Source organism: Cupressus sempervirens, chromosome 10, assembly GCF_028749045.1.
Source record: "Cupressus sempervirens isolate cs-2001-9-10 chromosome 10, ASM2874904v1, whole genome shotgun sequence".
Classification (NCBI taxonomy): domain Eukaryota; kingdom Viridiplantae; phylum Streptophyta; class Pinopsida; order Cupressales; family Cupressaceae; genus Cupressus; species Cupressus sempervirens.
The window spans coordinates 97417047-97434857 of record NC_143127.1 but is presented as its reverse complement, the minus strand read 5'-3'; the positions used below and the strand labels follow the sequence as shown (position 1 = coordinate 97434857).

General features: G+C 37.6%; 1 protein-coding gene across 1 annotated transcript in view; it reads left to right on the top strand.

The window, feature by feature from the left end:
• The window catches only part of LOC149532756 (zinc finger CCCH domain-containing protein 33-like), a 75137-nt gene extending 58424 nt beyond the window's left edge, over positions 1-16713 (top strand). The window contains exons 6-9 of the mRNA XM_089803086.1: positions 14635-14925; positions 15174-15518; positions 15695-15971; positions 16082-16713. Of these exons, the coding sequence (XP_089659212.1) occupies positions 14635-14925; positions 15174-15518; positions 15695-15971; positions 16082-16089 (921 nt within the window). The 3' untranslated portion in view covers positions 16090-16713. The remainder of the gene's footprint in view (positions 1-14634; positions 14926-15173; positions 15519-15694; positions 15972-16081) is intronic.
• The last annotated feature ends 1098 nt before the right edge of the window (positions 16714-17811 follow it).

Genomic DNA, 17811 nt, shown 5'->3' with positions numbered 1-17811 from the left:
ATAGTCAACCCACTATAACTTGACCAAAAAAGTTTTTAGCGTTCCCACTTAAGATCACAAATTGGAGACTTAACTTCTCTGCCTCGCCTAAACTTCCAACTCTACTGCCAAAACCTAACAACCACAAGCGAAAAGAGGATGTCCCCATTTGCAATGGGGTGATGGTGTGAAAATCTCACAACACTACCAAATTATTTAGGTGTCTTGCTAAAGATAGAAACTTCGACTTTCTCAAAAAGCCACTTTACATAAATAGTAAGTTTACCAATTGATCCAAAGGAAGAGCAATACTGAACACTTTGTTGGTCCCTGAAATCGTAGATTGGAAATCCAAGAGCCTTCCACTTCTTCGATAGGATTCCGCAATCAGTTTTGGCCAACGAACGAGAATCACCTTGACTCCCTTGCACTTCAGGCTCCCCTACACTTGGGCGGGTAGACCTTCTTCTCAAACCCGATCACTTGGTTCATAGCTTTTCTAAAGCGAAATTAAGCTTTGGAGTTCTCTGGTTGGCAAGGTCCTTGAACTCGAGTAAAATGAAACTGAATGCTGAATATTTGAATATATTTTGTATAAGGTTTAAACAATAGATTTGAGGTTTGTAAGAAGGAAGTTATTGATTTTCTGACTTAAAATATAAATCCAATAGACTAGTGCTTTAACTTATTTGGGCAATAGAGTCAACTACAATGAAGATTATAACATACAACTTTATAATGTTCTATGCACACAAACTATAAATAGTGCAATGATCAAGACGTGACAGATCAAATATATATACGCAATTCTAAACTTGTCCAAAATGCGTTTTAACTCCTTAGGTTGGGAAGACAAACTGGAGACAGATTCAAAAACAATTAAATATTTCACAATATCTGTGATGATCGGGTTTAAAATGTCACAGATGACCTCATCCACTTATTTGACATAAATTGTTTATGGAATTTTAAAAAAAATGATTGTAAAGGACAAATCAACTAAAGTTTAAATCTCGTGCCTTTAATAAAAATAAACAAAGGCTTTTAATTTTATTCTCAAAATAAAAGATTTGAATTTATATTATAAAGTCACATTAAGCTCCGTATCCCTCCAGACAAATAATATAAAATGCTTTCTCTTCAGAATATGTGAGTGTTTTTGAATATGTCTTATTGTCTTTTTCTCCTATCTTATATATCATTCCTTATTTAAAAGATATGACTTTTCACATGAAAAGCTATATATCCTTTAAAGTAAATAACAATTTTTTAATTTTTCAACGGCACCTTTTCGTTTTCTTAATTATTAATTAATTTATACCTTAAGGTAAAACAATATCACTAATTCTTTTTACGGGCAATCACTCATGTCTTGGACTTCACTGTTGATGCATACTGGAACCCAGGATAAATTCAAATTCAATGGCTCTTGATATTGAATGATCTCTTAGTTTTCCCTCTGTGGAATTCTGACTATGTCCCTCGTTTTTGTCTTTTACATCCGTTGCTATCATATCGACTCCTTTCCTTGTTGTTTATTCCTTTCGATCATAACTTATACACGATGTAGACCCTCGAGCCAGTATTTGTTCATCATATTATATCAATGTATGGAACACGTAGGGTATTCAGATTTCATATGCCTTCATATCCCTTTGGAGTTTGGAGGTTTACGATAAGGATGAAGCTGTGCATTGGTTTCCAACATCATCGTAATCTTTTATTGTCTTCATTGTATATACCTATCAGTGCTTTATACGTTGCTCATACATACTGTCTCAATAACTGTTTCAAACACCATATTATATATATTCTCAATTTTGCTGAGTACGGCATCTGCTCTGTTTCATGAGTTGTATATAGATGAGTGACATGGAATCGTTGATCATTGAGAACTCATGATGACTTAGAGATGCACGATATTGCTTTTTGTGCTGTGAAGAGGATTATTGCTCTTGCTTATTTACCCATTGTTGTTTACATTTTCAAATATTATTTAATTAAAAGGGCACGTTCTCAGGAATGAACATCTGTAACTGTCTTTCATCTTCATTTGACATGCACAGTCAAGAAGCTTTCTTGTTAACATCATACTTCAGATACCATCATTTTGTCGATGTTCCTGTGATTTCTGTTTTAGCCTCCATAAACCAATTGCTGCACCCCCGGACAGTCTTTGTGTGCTTGGAAAACTTCCAACGTAATGTGATATGTTGTTTCCATTTGTAAGATAGAGTGTCCCATTTATCAGGAATATTTATAACAATCTGACATCTCTCGAGTGACCTCAAACCAATTACAGTTTCATCTATTAGTTTGGCTACATTCCATCTTATTGAATACATCATATCTAATCATATATATTCAACATTATATCTCAAATGGAGGCCTGTAGGATCAATATCTAGTTCAGTAATAAAATTGTTATATGGCTGAATAAGTGTATCACCATCTTGTAGAACCTAGGCAATTTTGATGAAAATAATGGGTGATAACACTCGAATGGAAGCTCTAATTTTCCCAAATTTATGCTCCATCACACTCTTGGACTCTAAATGAGAATTGGCCTCCAACTTTGTCAACTATAACCCTCTACCAACCGACTTATCCTACAAGAGCCACTGATATGCTAATCCAAACCACCAAACAAAGTGAGCTGAATTGAGGACATTAGAAAGAGATTGGCACTGGCAAAATATCTATTGGACTGTGTTGTGTGCATCCTATGATAATGTACTAAATGGCATTGATGAAAGCAAGTGGATCAAACAAGTTTATACTTTTAGCTGATGCAAGAGATATGCAGATGTTTGTCTGTGATCCCTGCATGCTGCAAACAATATTCTAGTTCTCCAAAATCAAATTAATTAAAATGGTTAAAACTTGGTAGGCATCCTACTTCATCATATTGGATGGAATGATTGAGTTGCAAGAACCCTTGCCTAATGATCATGGCCTGAGTGGAATTGGTGAAGAGTGATATTTTTCAGTCAGATTTCAAATGCATAATCTTCTGTTTCTGATTTTCATGGTGATTAGATTTAGGGACTTTGACAGCCCCAAACTTGGAGAGTTATATGAGCAAATTATGGCTGTTGTTTAATAAAGAGACCTCAGTTTGAAGTTCTATAAGGAATTAACTTTTAACCTGAAGTGGTATGTGTAAAGGCTTGGTATAATTTGAAGTGAACAGGCTCTTCATGGAAGCCACTAAAAGGATGAACATTATAGAGGAGGTGAGGCTGATTTGACATGAACATATCAAATTTGATCATAGGGGCTACATGAATTTGACAAAGAGAGTTGGTGGCAATTACATGCGCCTTCATCAATGATAAACATTTTAAGCATTTGGTTCTTATCACAAGTTTTTAGCTTCTCTACTGTTGAGAGAAATTAGTCTACATACAGCTTCATCCACTCTATCAATAGGAACGTGCTTGCCTCTATGAAAATGGAGAAGCTTGCAATTGTACATTGTGCCTTGGGTCTTATGGATCACATGTGCCTCGGGTCTAATGGATCACAAAATGGAATATGGGGGGAAATTAACGACAAAATGATATGGAGATTGTCGATATATATATATGAGAGAGAGAGAAATTAATATTATATATATATATATATATGTGCACGCGCACGCGTATGATTAAATATATTATTATATTAATTATCTGATTAATGAAGGGACATGTCTATTCATGGCTTCTTCTCAATATAAATATAAAGTGATTGTTGCATTTGGAAAACACATACCAAATATGGCAGTGCTTAGTACATTTGCAGTGATCCTCCTAAAAACTATCATGGTATCAGAGCAAGGTTCAAGCACAGCCAATAGTAAGGTTTGAACGTCTGGACATCAAAGAAATCTCATTAGAAACGTGAGCAGTCAAGGAAATAATTCAGATTGATCAAAGACTTCAGAATCTGATAGGCAGGCAATAAGGGTGCAACAATTCTGTGAAGACAATAACACCACATGCTTACACAGTTTTTGACTATAGACAGATACGAGAAATTGTAATCCACAGACCTTGATAGGCTTGTCGCAGTTCATAATAACGGCTGCACAGACATAACTCTGCACACTAGGAGTTATAACGCAATGTGCAATAGCCTTGATCGAAAGGCCTGAAGAGAAATGATAACAAGAACGATTGGGAAAAACCCATCCTATGTGGATACCACCTATCAAGGATTCATTGGATTTGATGCAATGGTATAAAGGAAGATGATAATTAATGCCGCAAAGAGCAATCAAAGATGTATGTAGGTAAAATAATAAACAAGGCCAAACTCCAGGTTCATTCATAAGACAATGAGGCACCTTGAATGTGCAGAGGGCGTGACCATTTTGCCGTCGATCAATTTGCAGACCTAAATTCTAAATAGACCTGCAGAAACTAGAACAACCGAATTGTTTTATGGAATAAACAATAGTGATGGTAATAAGAGAAGTTGAACAGCATCATCCAACAATCTCATGCACCAGTGATTCTAGAGTGATATTGATGAGTCTGAAACTTCATATCCTGTCATGCCCAATCACATATTCTTTGCGAACAGTAGTGGTTATGAATTTTGTCATGTCTGAAATAGGCATTCAAAGGTTTACGATAACCATTCTTTTATTCAAAATTGGTTGCCACCAGTTCATAGCCATTTCAGGAACATTGGTCATCGACAAAGTCTGGCTAGGCGCAATTACACGCTGAACAAAACCAGGGTCAAATCACGGGTATGGACTAAGCTAGTTGGGCATTAAATAAACTGCAGTTGCTAAATAATAAAGGAAAAACATTGAAAATCATGAATATTAAAGTCCCTTAGAAGGCGGTGACTTCAGACATGTAGTCACTAACAATACAGTCATTATACAGAGGATAGGTGTGTATCATTGGTGAGAACAAGTATTTATGGAAACATTAAATTAGTATTAGAGTTGGGGAATCAGTATTGAATATTGAATACGGTGGACAAAACAAATTTGAAGTTTCTTGCACGTTCCTAATGTTGGGTTAAGATGACTCTATTCAAAGTAAGTCTAATAACCATGAAGATATTGATCTTGGAGGAGTCCAAAGGTGGGGAACCCTCTATTGATTTCGAATGGAAGGAATAGAGGTAAAGTTCACCTGGTAGGATATAAGAGGTAAGGTTAAGAATTTATTTCATTTTTTATGAATTTATGGTAAATTCACATGGAAGGATATAAGAGGTAAGTTTATGAATTTATTTCTTTTTATATGAATTTATGTTATAGAGACTTTTATATATAAAATTATAATTTATTCATTTATATATAGAGATGCAAATGTTCATACATAATTTTAAAAGGATAGTAAATATATATGGTGAATTATATGTATATATAAAGTAAATATATTTTCTAAATAATTTCTTATGAATATAGGTGATTATAGATTGGCAAATCAGTCACCATAGAAAATAAGTGTTCAATATATATATAAATATTAAAGATACATACTTAGAAGATTGAATATATATATATGTATGTATGTTCAAAGTATATATTTAAATTAGATTTTTTGGAATGGTCTTATATTATTTGAATATTATTGGTCTTTCTTATTATTTCAATACGTACTATAAGAGTTATTTGCCTTGATCTTTTTCCAAGAATGATATTGCAGGAAAAGGGAGGACTCATATTAGATTTAGAGGGAGACTGACACTTCTCCAAAGGTAAAGGAGCTTAGAAGATTGATGTTTAGAGGGAGATTGACACATCGAATTGAAGGAGCGAACAGAGGATACGATTTAGTCAACCTTCGATGATCTCAGTCATATTGATCCAGAGGGAGTAAACCATCTTGAGATGGATTCTCCAGTGATCAATAAATTGTAGCAGTCAAGAGAGCTGTGATTCATGAATATACCTCGTGACTGTGATTTTAATGGGCCTACCCCCTGTGTACATCATGAGGAAGTGATGACTTCCAAATAATGTCACTTGTATTTGTAGAAGTTTGCTGTAAGGTGACGATCTTACAGTAACTTGTATTATGGCATCAAACTAATTGAATATATGATGAATGTCTTGCATCTCAACATTTTGGGAGGCCATTATTCAAAGAGTACTTAGTGAATATGATTGATATTCTTGGAGGCCAATACTCTTGATATTAGATGTGATATCAAAACTTATTTTGAGTACTTGGTGAATATCATTGATATTCTAGGAGGCCAATACTCTTAATATGAGATGTGTGATATCGAACCTTATTGAGTACTTGGTGAATATCATATGTTGATATAATGGGAGACCAATACTCTTGATATCAAATGTGATATCAAAATGATGGATATCTTCTGATCAAAGATATCCTTAAACTTGCTAACTTGATATTACTTTGAGGTAATGTTTCTTTATCCTCCCTAGCTAAGAGGGGCGGTTAAATAAATATAGAATTTTTAAAAAATATACACTCAGATTTGCAAATTTACATGTCACTCATATGAAACTAAGCACAAAGCATGTCATTTAAACATTATAAGACCTTAACATGCACATTTTGAATGGCATCTAGGAAATAATATTCAATTCAGTACTCAATATGTATTAAAACTTAACTCTAGTCTATTATGCATTCATAAGATAAGATCAGATAAATTTATTAATGTCGAATAAGAGACCACCAAAGGATCTATATGGGATTGAGAGCTTACAACCAAAGAAACATTAGGCTACAAGAACACCAAACCATGTCCAAGAAAGAGAAAGCAAGAAACAAAAGAGCCAACAATGAGGCGAGGACTAGGGGACCTTCCTCGATTGAAAGAAATCCAGCACTGAAGGGTATGGTCTAGGGTGAGTAAGGGCCCCGAACCGCTGTTGAGAGTTGTAGGAGGGGTGACGTTGACGAGTAAATACGCTGCGTGGCTCATAGATCTAGAGTGATTGGTGGTAGAGGTACAGGGCGACTTCCTCACCCATTGAGCCGTAGATGAGGGAGAGAAGAAAGTGGTGATGAGCTGAACTAGGGCCTCTCTCTGGGGAATAAGAGCTGTAGAGTGTGGTCACAGAACTGCAGAGTCTCCCAGAGATAATGTGCAAGGCACCTCTGATCAGTGTAATTGAAGAAAGCTGTGAGAGATCTATACTCTCTGAATAAGTAGTTAAATCTCCCTCTGATCTCGTAATAGGCGGGGCAGGGAAAAATGAAATGGGTCTTAGTCTCAGTCATAGATAGGGTACATAGATGACATACCCAATCCTCTCTGTCTATGTGGCGATCAGTTTGGTTTGAAGCCAATGGGAGCTAACTCTGAAGGATCCGAGAGAGATGCGTAAGGCATGGTAACAACACCAAGACAAGTAGCTAGGGCATACAATACTACCATCTTGAATATCCAGTAAGTGCTAAGCATAAAAGGCCATCTTCTAATGTAACCCCTCAACTAGGTTACTCCAAGTCGTGATGGTGTATTGTCTGTAAATGTCAAGTATGACATGAAGGGAGGAGGTGAGCGGGAGCATCAAGCAAGAATTGGAAGAGAGGGAAGTGGTCAATATAGATCCCGATCGAGTTCAACTAGTGTAACGAGACTTGCCGCGAGTCGTCTGAGTCGGCAAGTCGAATTACCTCAGCCGGGTGAAAAAGATGTGTGACCTGACTCAGTGGGTCAACTAGCCCAACTTGGCTGACTCGACTGGCTGACTTGCCTAGCTGACTCGGCTGACTCATCTGACTCGTCTGATTTTTAATTTTTGTTTTCATAATTTTCTTAATACATCAAAAATTTACCTTTGTACTTATGTAATCAATGTATGTTATGTATGTGATCAAATTATCTTCTATTTCATGATGTTGTGTCTTTAAGCTTTATTTAAGAATGGGTGCATGGAATTTCTTTAAATCCTAAAAAATCTCTAAATTTCAAGGGTTTTGTCACTTTGCCGAGTCACATGTGAGTTTGAGCCGGGTCATGAGTCGAGTCTAGGTCGGGTCCTAGTCTTGTTACTTTGAGCTCAGCAAGGAAGTAGCCCACGCATACCAGCAATTGGATCTAGAGGCGGGGTCAGAGTCTGCAACTGCGATAGAGGAATAGTAAGCCAAGTTAGAGTAGCTCTGCTGGTCATCCACGGAATCCATAAAGCTACGAAGACAGTGAAGAAACCAAACTAGATCAAAATTGGCAGCCATCTTGAAGGGACGAGCCCCAAAATTGGCCAAAATAATGCTTAGGGGTAAATCAGTGACATATGATAATGTGTCGGAGTAGTAGAGTTTGGGTGTGCTCAATGGAGGTCCAACTGAAGTTAAGAGAAGACCCCCAAACCATAGAACCTTAAAGAACTGTTAGTTTGACCAAAGAGTCCAGGAGGGACAACTTGGACAAAGTGTCCTGGAAGTGACGCTTGAAGCATTGTCTCTTGAGCATAGCAAGGGAGCCCATCCCCTCACCAACTCTAGGCTAGATGGCAGGTCTCAAGCCAAAGTGAGGTCTAGAGAACTTGACTCTGAGGTACACATAGGAAAAGGTAATCTCAATCTCCGGACCCTGAAAGTAAAAGTGTAGATGCGAGGTCTTCAAATAGTTGAAGACCATAGCTCGAGTCTTGCCTAGGTTCATGGTAAGTTGTTGAAGGTCACAAAAGGAAGCCAAGCCATCAAGAAGTCTTTGAACACTCTCTGGAGAAGAGGCTAGAAGGATCACCTCATCTGCAAAAAGGAGTATGGAAATCAAGACGTGATGTAAATAACAATCATCATCAGGGAGCAAAGAGCCTTTGAGAAAGGCTCAAGCTCACAATATATATGCCGAACAAGGTGGGAGAAAGAGAGCAGCCCTGCTTCATCCCAATAGTGCTCTGAATAGGAGCAGAGAAACCCTCACGAGTCTTGAATCTGCCTATAACACTCTCATATAATCTCATAATAGTCATCAATAAGATCTTTGAAATCCCAATGTTTCTAAGTCTCAAAAAAAGGGCCACTTGCGGGAGGGTATCAAAAACCTTCCGAAAGTCTACAAAACAACAATAGACTTTCACCAAGCGGTGTCGAGCCTCCTCAATGATATTCCACAACGTCAAAATATGGTCCATGGTCTGGTAATCAGTTCCAAAACCAGCTTGAACTCTGGTCCTACAAGCTCTCCTATCAAGCTCTCTAGAAAGAATAGTGTTTAGTGCCATGGCATGGAGTTTGGCAAAGGTGTGTCCATTCATGATAGTCCTATAGTTATCGGGGTTAGAAGTCATCTTGGTCTTGTGAATCAGATAGATCACATGCCTCAACCAAGAATCAAGAAAGCCAGAGCATACCACTTTGTTAAAGAGTGTGGGAGGAAAGGACACCAAAATAGAGACACCGATCTTGAGTAGCTTATCTGTAAAACCCTCCTCGTTCACCACCTAAATATAACTCATGAATTTGATGGCCTCACAAATACTAGAAGGGGTGAAAAGGTCGCAATGGGGAGGCGGGGTATAATGTCCCTTATGGAAAGAGATTAATAAATATCTCATATTATTAAACTGTTACAAAAGAAAATAATTTAAATTCTAGAGAATAAACATTAAATAAAATATTAAATAAAGAAAGAAAGAAATAATATTTATTCTTAAATATATAATTAATAATAATAATAATAATAATAAAAATATGTAACTATAATCTATTATTTAATGATTGTTAATACATTAAAATATTCTTATTATAATTACATAAAAATATCTATTATCAAATACATAATCTACGCTAAGAATATCGAATGAAACATTTAACACTTATCATCATCTAATTTCTAAATAAAGATTAAGTCTTTGTGAAAATATACAATCATAGACAGTAGTTACCTGCAAGAGTCGCGTCCCATCATCAAATTCAGAGGGAGATATATAAGGAGAATGGACGAGCAACAAGAGAGGGGAGGAGGATATCGAAAAAAGACAATTACCAATTTAGAGGTAAATCGACAATTCGGATTGCATCTATTACAAAAGCCGCAGAAGCAAACAAGGTTGAAGGTCAACATCTAGTCGAGAGCCAAATAAGACAAGCACTACTTGTTAGGAAGGAAAAACATAGGATATCACGTAAGAAGGAAAATATAAACACTTATTCAATAAGCAACCTTACCGCGTGGATAATTCAACATAGTCAGTAAAGTAATGCATAAACAATTTTTTTGGATTTTTCCCTTACTAGGGGGTCATCAAACGTATAAGACAAGTGTTTCTGCAAATACTGGAAGGACAATATCCTCAAGCAACTATATGCTTGGCCAGCCTTCTACAGACGCCACTAGGAGTTAACATACTCACTAGGGTGGTAACAAGATTTAGATATTTGGCAATCAACGGGAGTGGATAGGAAAGAGAGCAATAGAAAATTCATTTAAATACCATTCCTTTTGGGATATGCTCCTGTGAATATCATCCTATCGAGAAGAATTAGTAATTACGTGTTAAAGAACAAACTATCGGGTGTGCACGATACATCACTGTTCTTGTTGCATATTAATAAGTTGGTTCAGACACAAGTACCATTCAGTTATAGGCAATATCATACATCGAGTCACATATACTCCAAAGTATTACACCAGAATTTTAAACATAACAAGCTCATTTTTTGCACAATTTAGTATATTTGATATAATAGAGTACATAGTGATCATCCTACTAAGTGCAAGTCCCTTCAACATATTTCTAATTGTACAAATTAGAGACAACGATGATGATTATAATTATCGCTTAATGTTTAATATTGTGAGTCATTCTAGTGCTTATAAATGTAGGACATTATAATTCTAAGAGCCCAAGTAGTCCCTCGGAGTGGGGACATTACACGGGGTGAGGTGGAGAGGGTGTTGGCAAGGGATGTTGTAAAGAGTAGAGGTATGGGCAATGAGGGAGCAGAGATCAAGTGTATAGGTCAGGGGGGAGGGACAAAGTGTGCCAAAAGAGCTTGGGTTGAGAGAAAGTGTGGCACATAGGGATCGACAATGAGAAGCAATGAGCAACCGTTTCCTAGAGCAAAGCAAATGACGGTTCGAGTGACGCATGTCGGTGAATTTAGTGGAGTGAGTCATAAAAGTAGAGTGTTAACGATAGTGGAAGGACATACAATCATTATTGAACCATTGGTTCAGGGAAAGTGTTACAACTTGACGAACAACGGTGGGGCCGACAGGGGATGGAAAGGAGCGAAGACTCCCATATCGCAGCGGCCAATAAGTCAAACATGGAGGAAGCTTGGATGGACTCAGAGAAACCATCAAGGGGAAGGAGCCGTCTAAGATGGAAGGCGAAGAGGTCATAATCACTCTTGAGGAAGTGGAAATGGGTAGGGGTATAGGTAGCAATAGATGAGGGTGGGAGAGGGGAGGTGGAAGGTGGGGGAGAAGCGAAGCATGAGGTTGAGGAGAGCATGATCGACTAAGGGAAGGCTGGAGATGATAAAGCGATGAATGGAAGGAATGAAGGAAACACATCTGAGGGCATAGTCCACAACACTCACACCCCCATTGTGGGGCCAACAAGTGAAAAGCTCAGAAACAGGGAAGCGAGAGAGGCCGTTCAGAATCACTAGGTTGGGAGGCTAACAAAGCTGGAGTAGGTGGTGATCATAAATAAAGAGTGGAACACAACTGTCATCGGAGGTGTCTTGAAGCCCTAGGCTAGTGGAATCCGTCTTAGAAGTACAAGTCCAATCAAAGCTACAGTTGTGCATAGGAGTCTACAAATCTCTGGTTTGTGCATTAGAATCCCCTAAAATGATGATTTTGCCAATGGTCGCGAACTTGGAGATGTACTCGTGCAAATCCAAGAAAGGGTCCCTATCCTCGATGCTGTGTATGGCATACAGAGAAGAGGTAGGTAGAAAGTTGCAAACGACAATGAAGCTATCTCTTAGATGATGACTAGTAGGACTAATGCGGATCCACATGAATTTGGGATAGATGTTAAAATGGACCATTGAGGTAGCACTGAAGAGACCATCTCTAACCAAACACCCAACACCCCTAGAACCCTGAACACTGCCAGAAGTACAAACCTCCTCTATACAAATAGATAACCATCAATACCCAGCATATCCTGGAAGAGGACATACAAGACTCGTGTCTTAGTGACGACCAAAATATTCACTGAACTAGCCGTATCGTGAAGGAGACCAAGTAGGGATCACAAGAAGTCATTGTCGCTCCAGTAATTGACAAGTAGAGAGCCAGATGAGGGCCCACACTTGTTTGACTGTTGGCGAGAATGTCATTTGACCTTGACGACGTACCTCAACTCCCAACCGTTGGGGGTAGAATCACGAATAACTGTCCACTTACCATTATGCCTAGCCTCAACAACAAGGCTCCTAGAGTGCTTCAACTCAGTGACCTGTGATTTTGTGAGGTCCTTACCTAGAAAAATCTTAGTGGGGAGAAGGAACAACTTAATCTTCGCCCTAAGAGCCCGCAACCTATCAAATAGGGAGAGAAACCGGAGATAGAGAATATTGTCTGCATCTATCCAACATCGATTCAGTGTAATGTCTGAGATACCAAGTTGATCCCTGAGGAAGGAGTGCCCAACAAAAGAGGGGTTAGTAGTGGAGGGGAGACTACGGACTTGAGGTTCAACTCACGAGCCTGCCTCACATGCTCGTCCTACATCTTCCCTTGGACCAGCTTTTCAACTCTTGAAAAAGGTGTAGCAACAATAGAGTTACACAAGGAGGCCCATGTTTTTGAACTTGTGTTCAATTTCCATCATCAGAGAGGAATGTTTAGCCACAATCTTTGTTTCTTTCTCTTGATAGAGTCAAGCTCCTCAAGCTTCTCGATAAGAGCCCAAATTCGATTCAAGGCCTGCTATTTCAGAAACATAAGTTGTTGAAAAACTACCAATGAGTGTCTTGTTTGAGTCTTTCAGTTGTTTGTGTGCCACAATAGACTCAGAGAGATTTTGGACTATGTTTTTGAGTTGCTCATTTTCTGCCTCTATCTTCACTAGTCGATCAAATAGTCTTTGGTAGGTGAGAGACAGAGGGTGGGTCAATAGATCATCACTAGCAGCGATGGTGAATCACCGAGTAGAAATAAGACAGTAAGCATAGAGCAAAGAGAGAGCTCACCAACAATAGAAGAGTGCCAATAAAAACACACACAGAGCAGGAAAGTAAGACTAGCAAATGCCCATTGGCCGACGCCTGAAGATCAATGACGTGTAGGAGCAGGTTGAGCTCAACCTTAGACACTGCCAGAGCCAGGAATCACAACCTGAGAACGTAGTTGGGGAGCGCTACACTAAGCCACACTGAGGTAAACAACACGACAACACCCCAAGAAGAGGCAAGCCACAACCACCAGTAAGAAGAATGGTGAACAAACACCACTATTGGAGCATAACATAGCAGCTAACAAACAAACCAAGAATTGTGCGGGCAAGAAAAAGAGCTCACGAAAGCCACCACAAGACAAAAAGCGAAACATGCAGGGCAAAACAATTTGCAAACATGGCCTGAGCAAGAAAACACCACGACAGAGGAGAGCACAAACACTGACAGAAGAGAGCAAGCAACAACGAATAGGCCATGAAAAGCCGCCAAACAACGGTGAAATCCAAAGGTCGACGTGAATCCAACAAAAAGAGAGTAGTTTATAGGCACAGCGACAACCATGAGTGACGCGTGAGCGAGGGAAGTCGGAAAGGTTTGCAAGGTTGCAATCATCGGTCATCACGCCTGGAGCCATGGTTAAGCCAAAGAGGAAATCCAAGGGAAGAAGATGCGTATTGTAAAACAGTTTCAATTGTCAATATGCATATGAATATGTGAACAAAAATATAAGTTTAGTCCCATATCCATCCCCTTGTCCCACAGACGTCCCCGTTCTGGAAACTTTGGGTTTTTGGGTGGGGATGTGTCCTTAGGTAATATAGTATATTATTATTACAAACATATTGCGAATCCGAAACTGAAAATAATACATTACATTTGCTAACTTTATCGCTATTCTTGTTTAGGGAAACCATTGTCATGACTCATAGTTTCAGATTTTCTATAAATATGAAATTATATTAAAAAGAAAAGTTTGATGTGCCCAAGTACCCCCGTCCCCTATTTAAAAAAATAGTCGGATCCGTACCCATACTGGTACCCTAAGTACCCAAGTACCCCCATCCCTGCGCAACCTTGTGTTTTTCCCGCCGATGAACTCAATTATGTAGTTTCAACATTGTAGATGAAGTTTATTGGAATTTTGAGTTTTTTTTGTGTTATCAGAATACCTTTTTGTGAGCAATAGTTATTATAAATAGGTTGGCTTTCAATTGATTTTGATATTAATGACTTTTAATGTCTCTGAGAAACATGACTTGTAGAATAAATATCAAATTGTGTTTATTTGTTGAGAAGATCATTCCTATAGGAATTTAGTGTTAAGTATAAATTGCGTGAATTCTGTATGGTGCATTATGTAGAAGCCGCTGATTAAGTTATGCACTGTATGAGTGTGTTTAAACTTTAAAGTAGATTTAATTCCAAGATCAACTGTATGATACTTTTGATATTGATTAGCATTTTTCTTTGTAGTTTCTAGTGTCAAAATTTGTTAATAGATATTCTAGTTCTGGAGATCAGTAAAAGCATTTTCAAAGTATTTACAGCTTTCATGATTGATTTTTGTCAGGCTCCTGTAAGTGGATTTTCATCGTTGGAAGGAAAAGAGCGTCCTATTGGAATAGGGCTAATGAATATGCAAAGAAATGGGCAGTCTTTAAGTGGTACACATGTTCCCGATCCTAGATCATTATCTTCTTCAGTTAGACCTTTTGGATTGCAATCTACAAGGACTGACATGGGGAGGGAGATATTTCCTGAAAGACCTGGCCAGCTAGAATGCCAGCACTTTCTAAAAACAGGGTGCTGTAAATTTGGTGCAGCTTGTAAATTTAATCATCCAAAGAGAACTGAACAACCTGTAAGCATTTATCCAAGGATATGGGAATAACGTCAAATACTATATTCGCAATTTGTCATCTCATTTAGAGATATTCTCTTGCAGTTGAATTGTTCTTACTTATAATAAAAATCAATGTTTAATGTCCAAAAAGAGCTCTGTTAAGAATAGATTGTTATGTTGTTTCAAGTGTGATCATGCTCTGAGAAACTTCTTGCATAAAGATAGCATTGTATGTTCTTAAGAATGGATTGTCAATTTTTGTGCAGGTTCCAAGAAGCTCTTTGCCATCTTCCGAAAAGAAACAACACTCCACTGGCATTGATTTTGAGAACAATGTTAAATTTTTTACTGATCAACCTACAAGCACTCAAGGTTCTGTTTACTCTGCGTCTAAACCTGCGCCGTTTGCATCCATGGCTCCGACAGTACAATTACAAGATACCATTCAGAACTGCAGATTCCCAGAAAGGCCTGGCCAGCCTGAATGCATGTATTACTTGAAAACAGGTGATTGCAACTTTGGTGAGAAATGTCTATATCACCACCCTAAAGAGAGATTTGAACAATTATCTCAAAGTATGCCTAACCCAACAAGTTTCCCAGTGAATTATGTAAGTAGTAGTTGCATGATATCTGACAACTGCTTTGCATATTTTGAACATATTGGAATTTACTTTGGAAACCATTCTCTATTCCAATATTTTTGATTTTGTGAACAAACTGTTTATGATGTTTGTGTTCAGGTCATGGCTTTGTTTTTTAATGGTTTGTGCATTTATTTTCTTAGGTTCATGACAGTCCATTCTCTTTGAAAGAAGAGATACAAGATAAAAGTACATCGAACAATGCAAATACTATGAAGCATCCTTTTAAGCAACATATATATTATGCAACTATGGATGGAACTGTAGCGCTGAATCCAGAATCTGCCAAACAGAGAGAGATATGTCCAGAAAGGCCTGGGCAGCCAGAATGCCAACATTACATGAAAACAGGGGTTTGCAAATTTGGTGCAGCTTGTAGATATCACCATCCTAAGGAGAGCAGTGGAAATTCTTTTACAAGTAAGCTTTGTTAGATGGGGCTACCTCTGTATCCTGTTTGTGATTCTTTGTTTTTTTTGCCCTCTCTTTAATGTAACTTACTAGTTTGTATTTATTTTCATGTGGTGTAGCCAAATAATATTTTTTTTCAAAGAAAAGGCCTTTCAGAATAGCCATATGGGAGGTTCATGGCAGATTCTGCTTTTGATTCTCCCATTTATGCCATTGTTTTGATGGAAGGGTAAGCCTGCACACAAATTTTACAGTCAGTATGGTATCCACAAGTTTGGACTGGTGCAAATTTGACCATTCACTGACAATCCCTAGTAGAAATACATGAGTTCATTCAAATGCTAAACTGGCGAAGTATCAGCTTTCTGAAGACAGTTGAGAAGCATATGGATGATTTCTGCTCCTTTGGAAACGTGGCAAAGGTTAAATTATGCGACATTAACTTAAAATATCACGATACTTTTTGGCACTTTTTATCCAGATTTGAGACTAAAGTGGTAAAAGCATTGTTAATATATAGTGGTGTTGCTTGTTCGAGCTCATCAGAGTTCTACATGGAAAGTTATATTCAGCTACAAAGTATTTTCGGTTAATGCTAAATGTCGCACATAATAGTTTTCTGTTGCAGAGTCTTAATGTTCCTAATGAGAACCAAATTAACTCCTGACTAGAAATAAGGTCCCAGCCTGTAATTAGTGCTCAAATCTGTTCATTATTTTCCTTATATTTCCAATCTTTCGCTAGTATACAACACATTGTTCTGACGAATTCCATCTTTATTAACGCAGTTTTCAAATCAGGAATAAGATTTAACATGTTGATGTTGGCTGCAGGTGGTAATAATGAAGTTTGTTTCTATTTTTCACTAAACAAGGTAACTGATAAGCTATAGAAAACTTATTAGCTGATCTATCTGTGTTTTGAAATCACCTTTACAGTGGCTTTGAGCTTCAGTTGTAAGATTTCTAATTAATAAATAATGTGACACGTCATAGGTTGTCTGAAAAGTTTGTGTTCATTTTAATCTTTACTTTGTTGAGTAATGACTAATTTCTAATTTTATTGACAGTATGGGAAACTGATTTCACTGACAAATCTATCCTGGATATTACTTAAGTATTATATGCACTCTGTTTTGTATTGTGCTGTTCTGAGTACTCTTCTGGCCTTTGTCATTATGGGGATTGAATTGGTGCAAGTTATGGTTTTTGAACAGAAAGTAAGCTGATGGTTGATTGTTACATGGATATTCTACTTTGCTTTGTTTGCCACTGAATCACAGAAAATAGTGAGTTCATTTACTCGTTCATGAATCGTTTGCTGGATTATGTAGTGAAAACTAAAAGGTTTTTTTTAACTGTCACAAATTTTAATGTCACTCTTCTGTTTGGTTCTGTTAATGATTTTCATTATATTCACATTTACTACACTTGCTTTTTGAAATATTCAGGTACAATGGATTAGGTATTGTTGAGATTTTTTGAACTCGGATTGTATAATAATGCAAAGTACTGAAATTCAAAACACAAAGAACAGTGGACACACAAGACTAATCCTTGGATTAGCCCCCACTCGAGGGTGAAAAATCCAGCCCACAAAATATCGATCCTTTATTGAGTTTTTAAAGAAACACAATGAACTGTTGCTTGTGATTGATGACTCCAAACAGTCAATCAACAAGCCTTTTCACTTTATTCTCAGATTATTCACATTGACTTTACAAAACAAAATAAGCACTAGCCACATGAATGTCCCAGATACATCTATCAGAGGAGATGACTTACAGCATGTAACCCAATCATATACAGATCGAGTAATAACTAATAACAGTAACACAGTTATCTCTGCA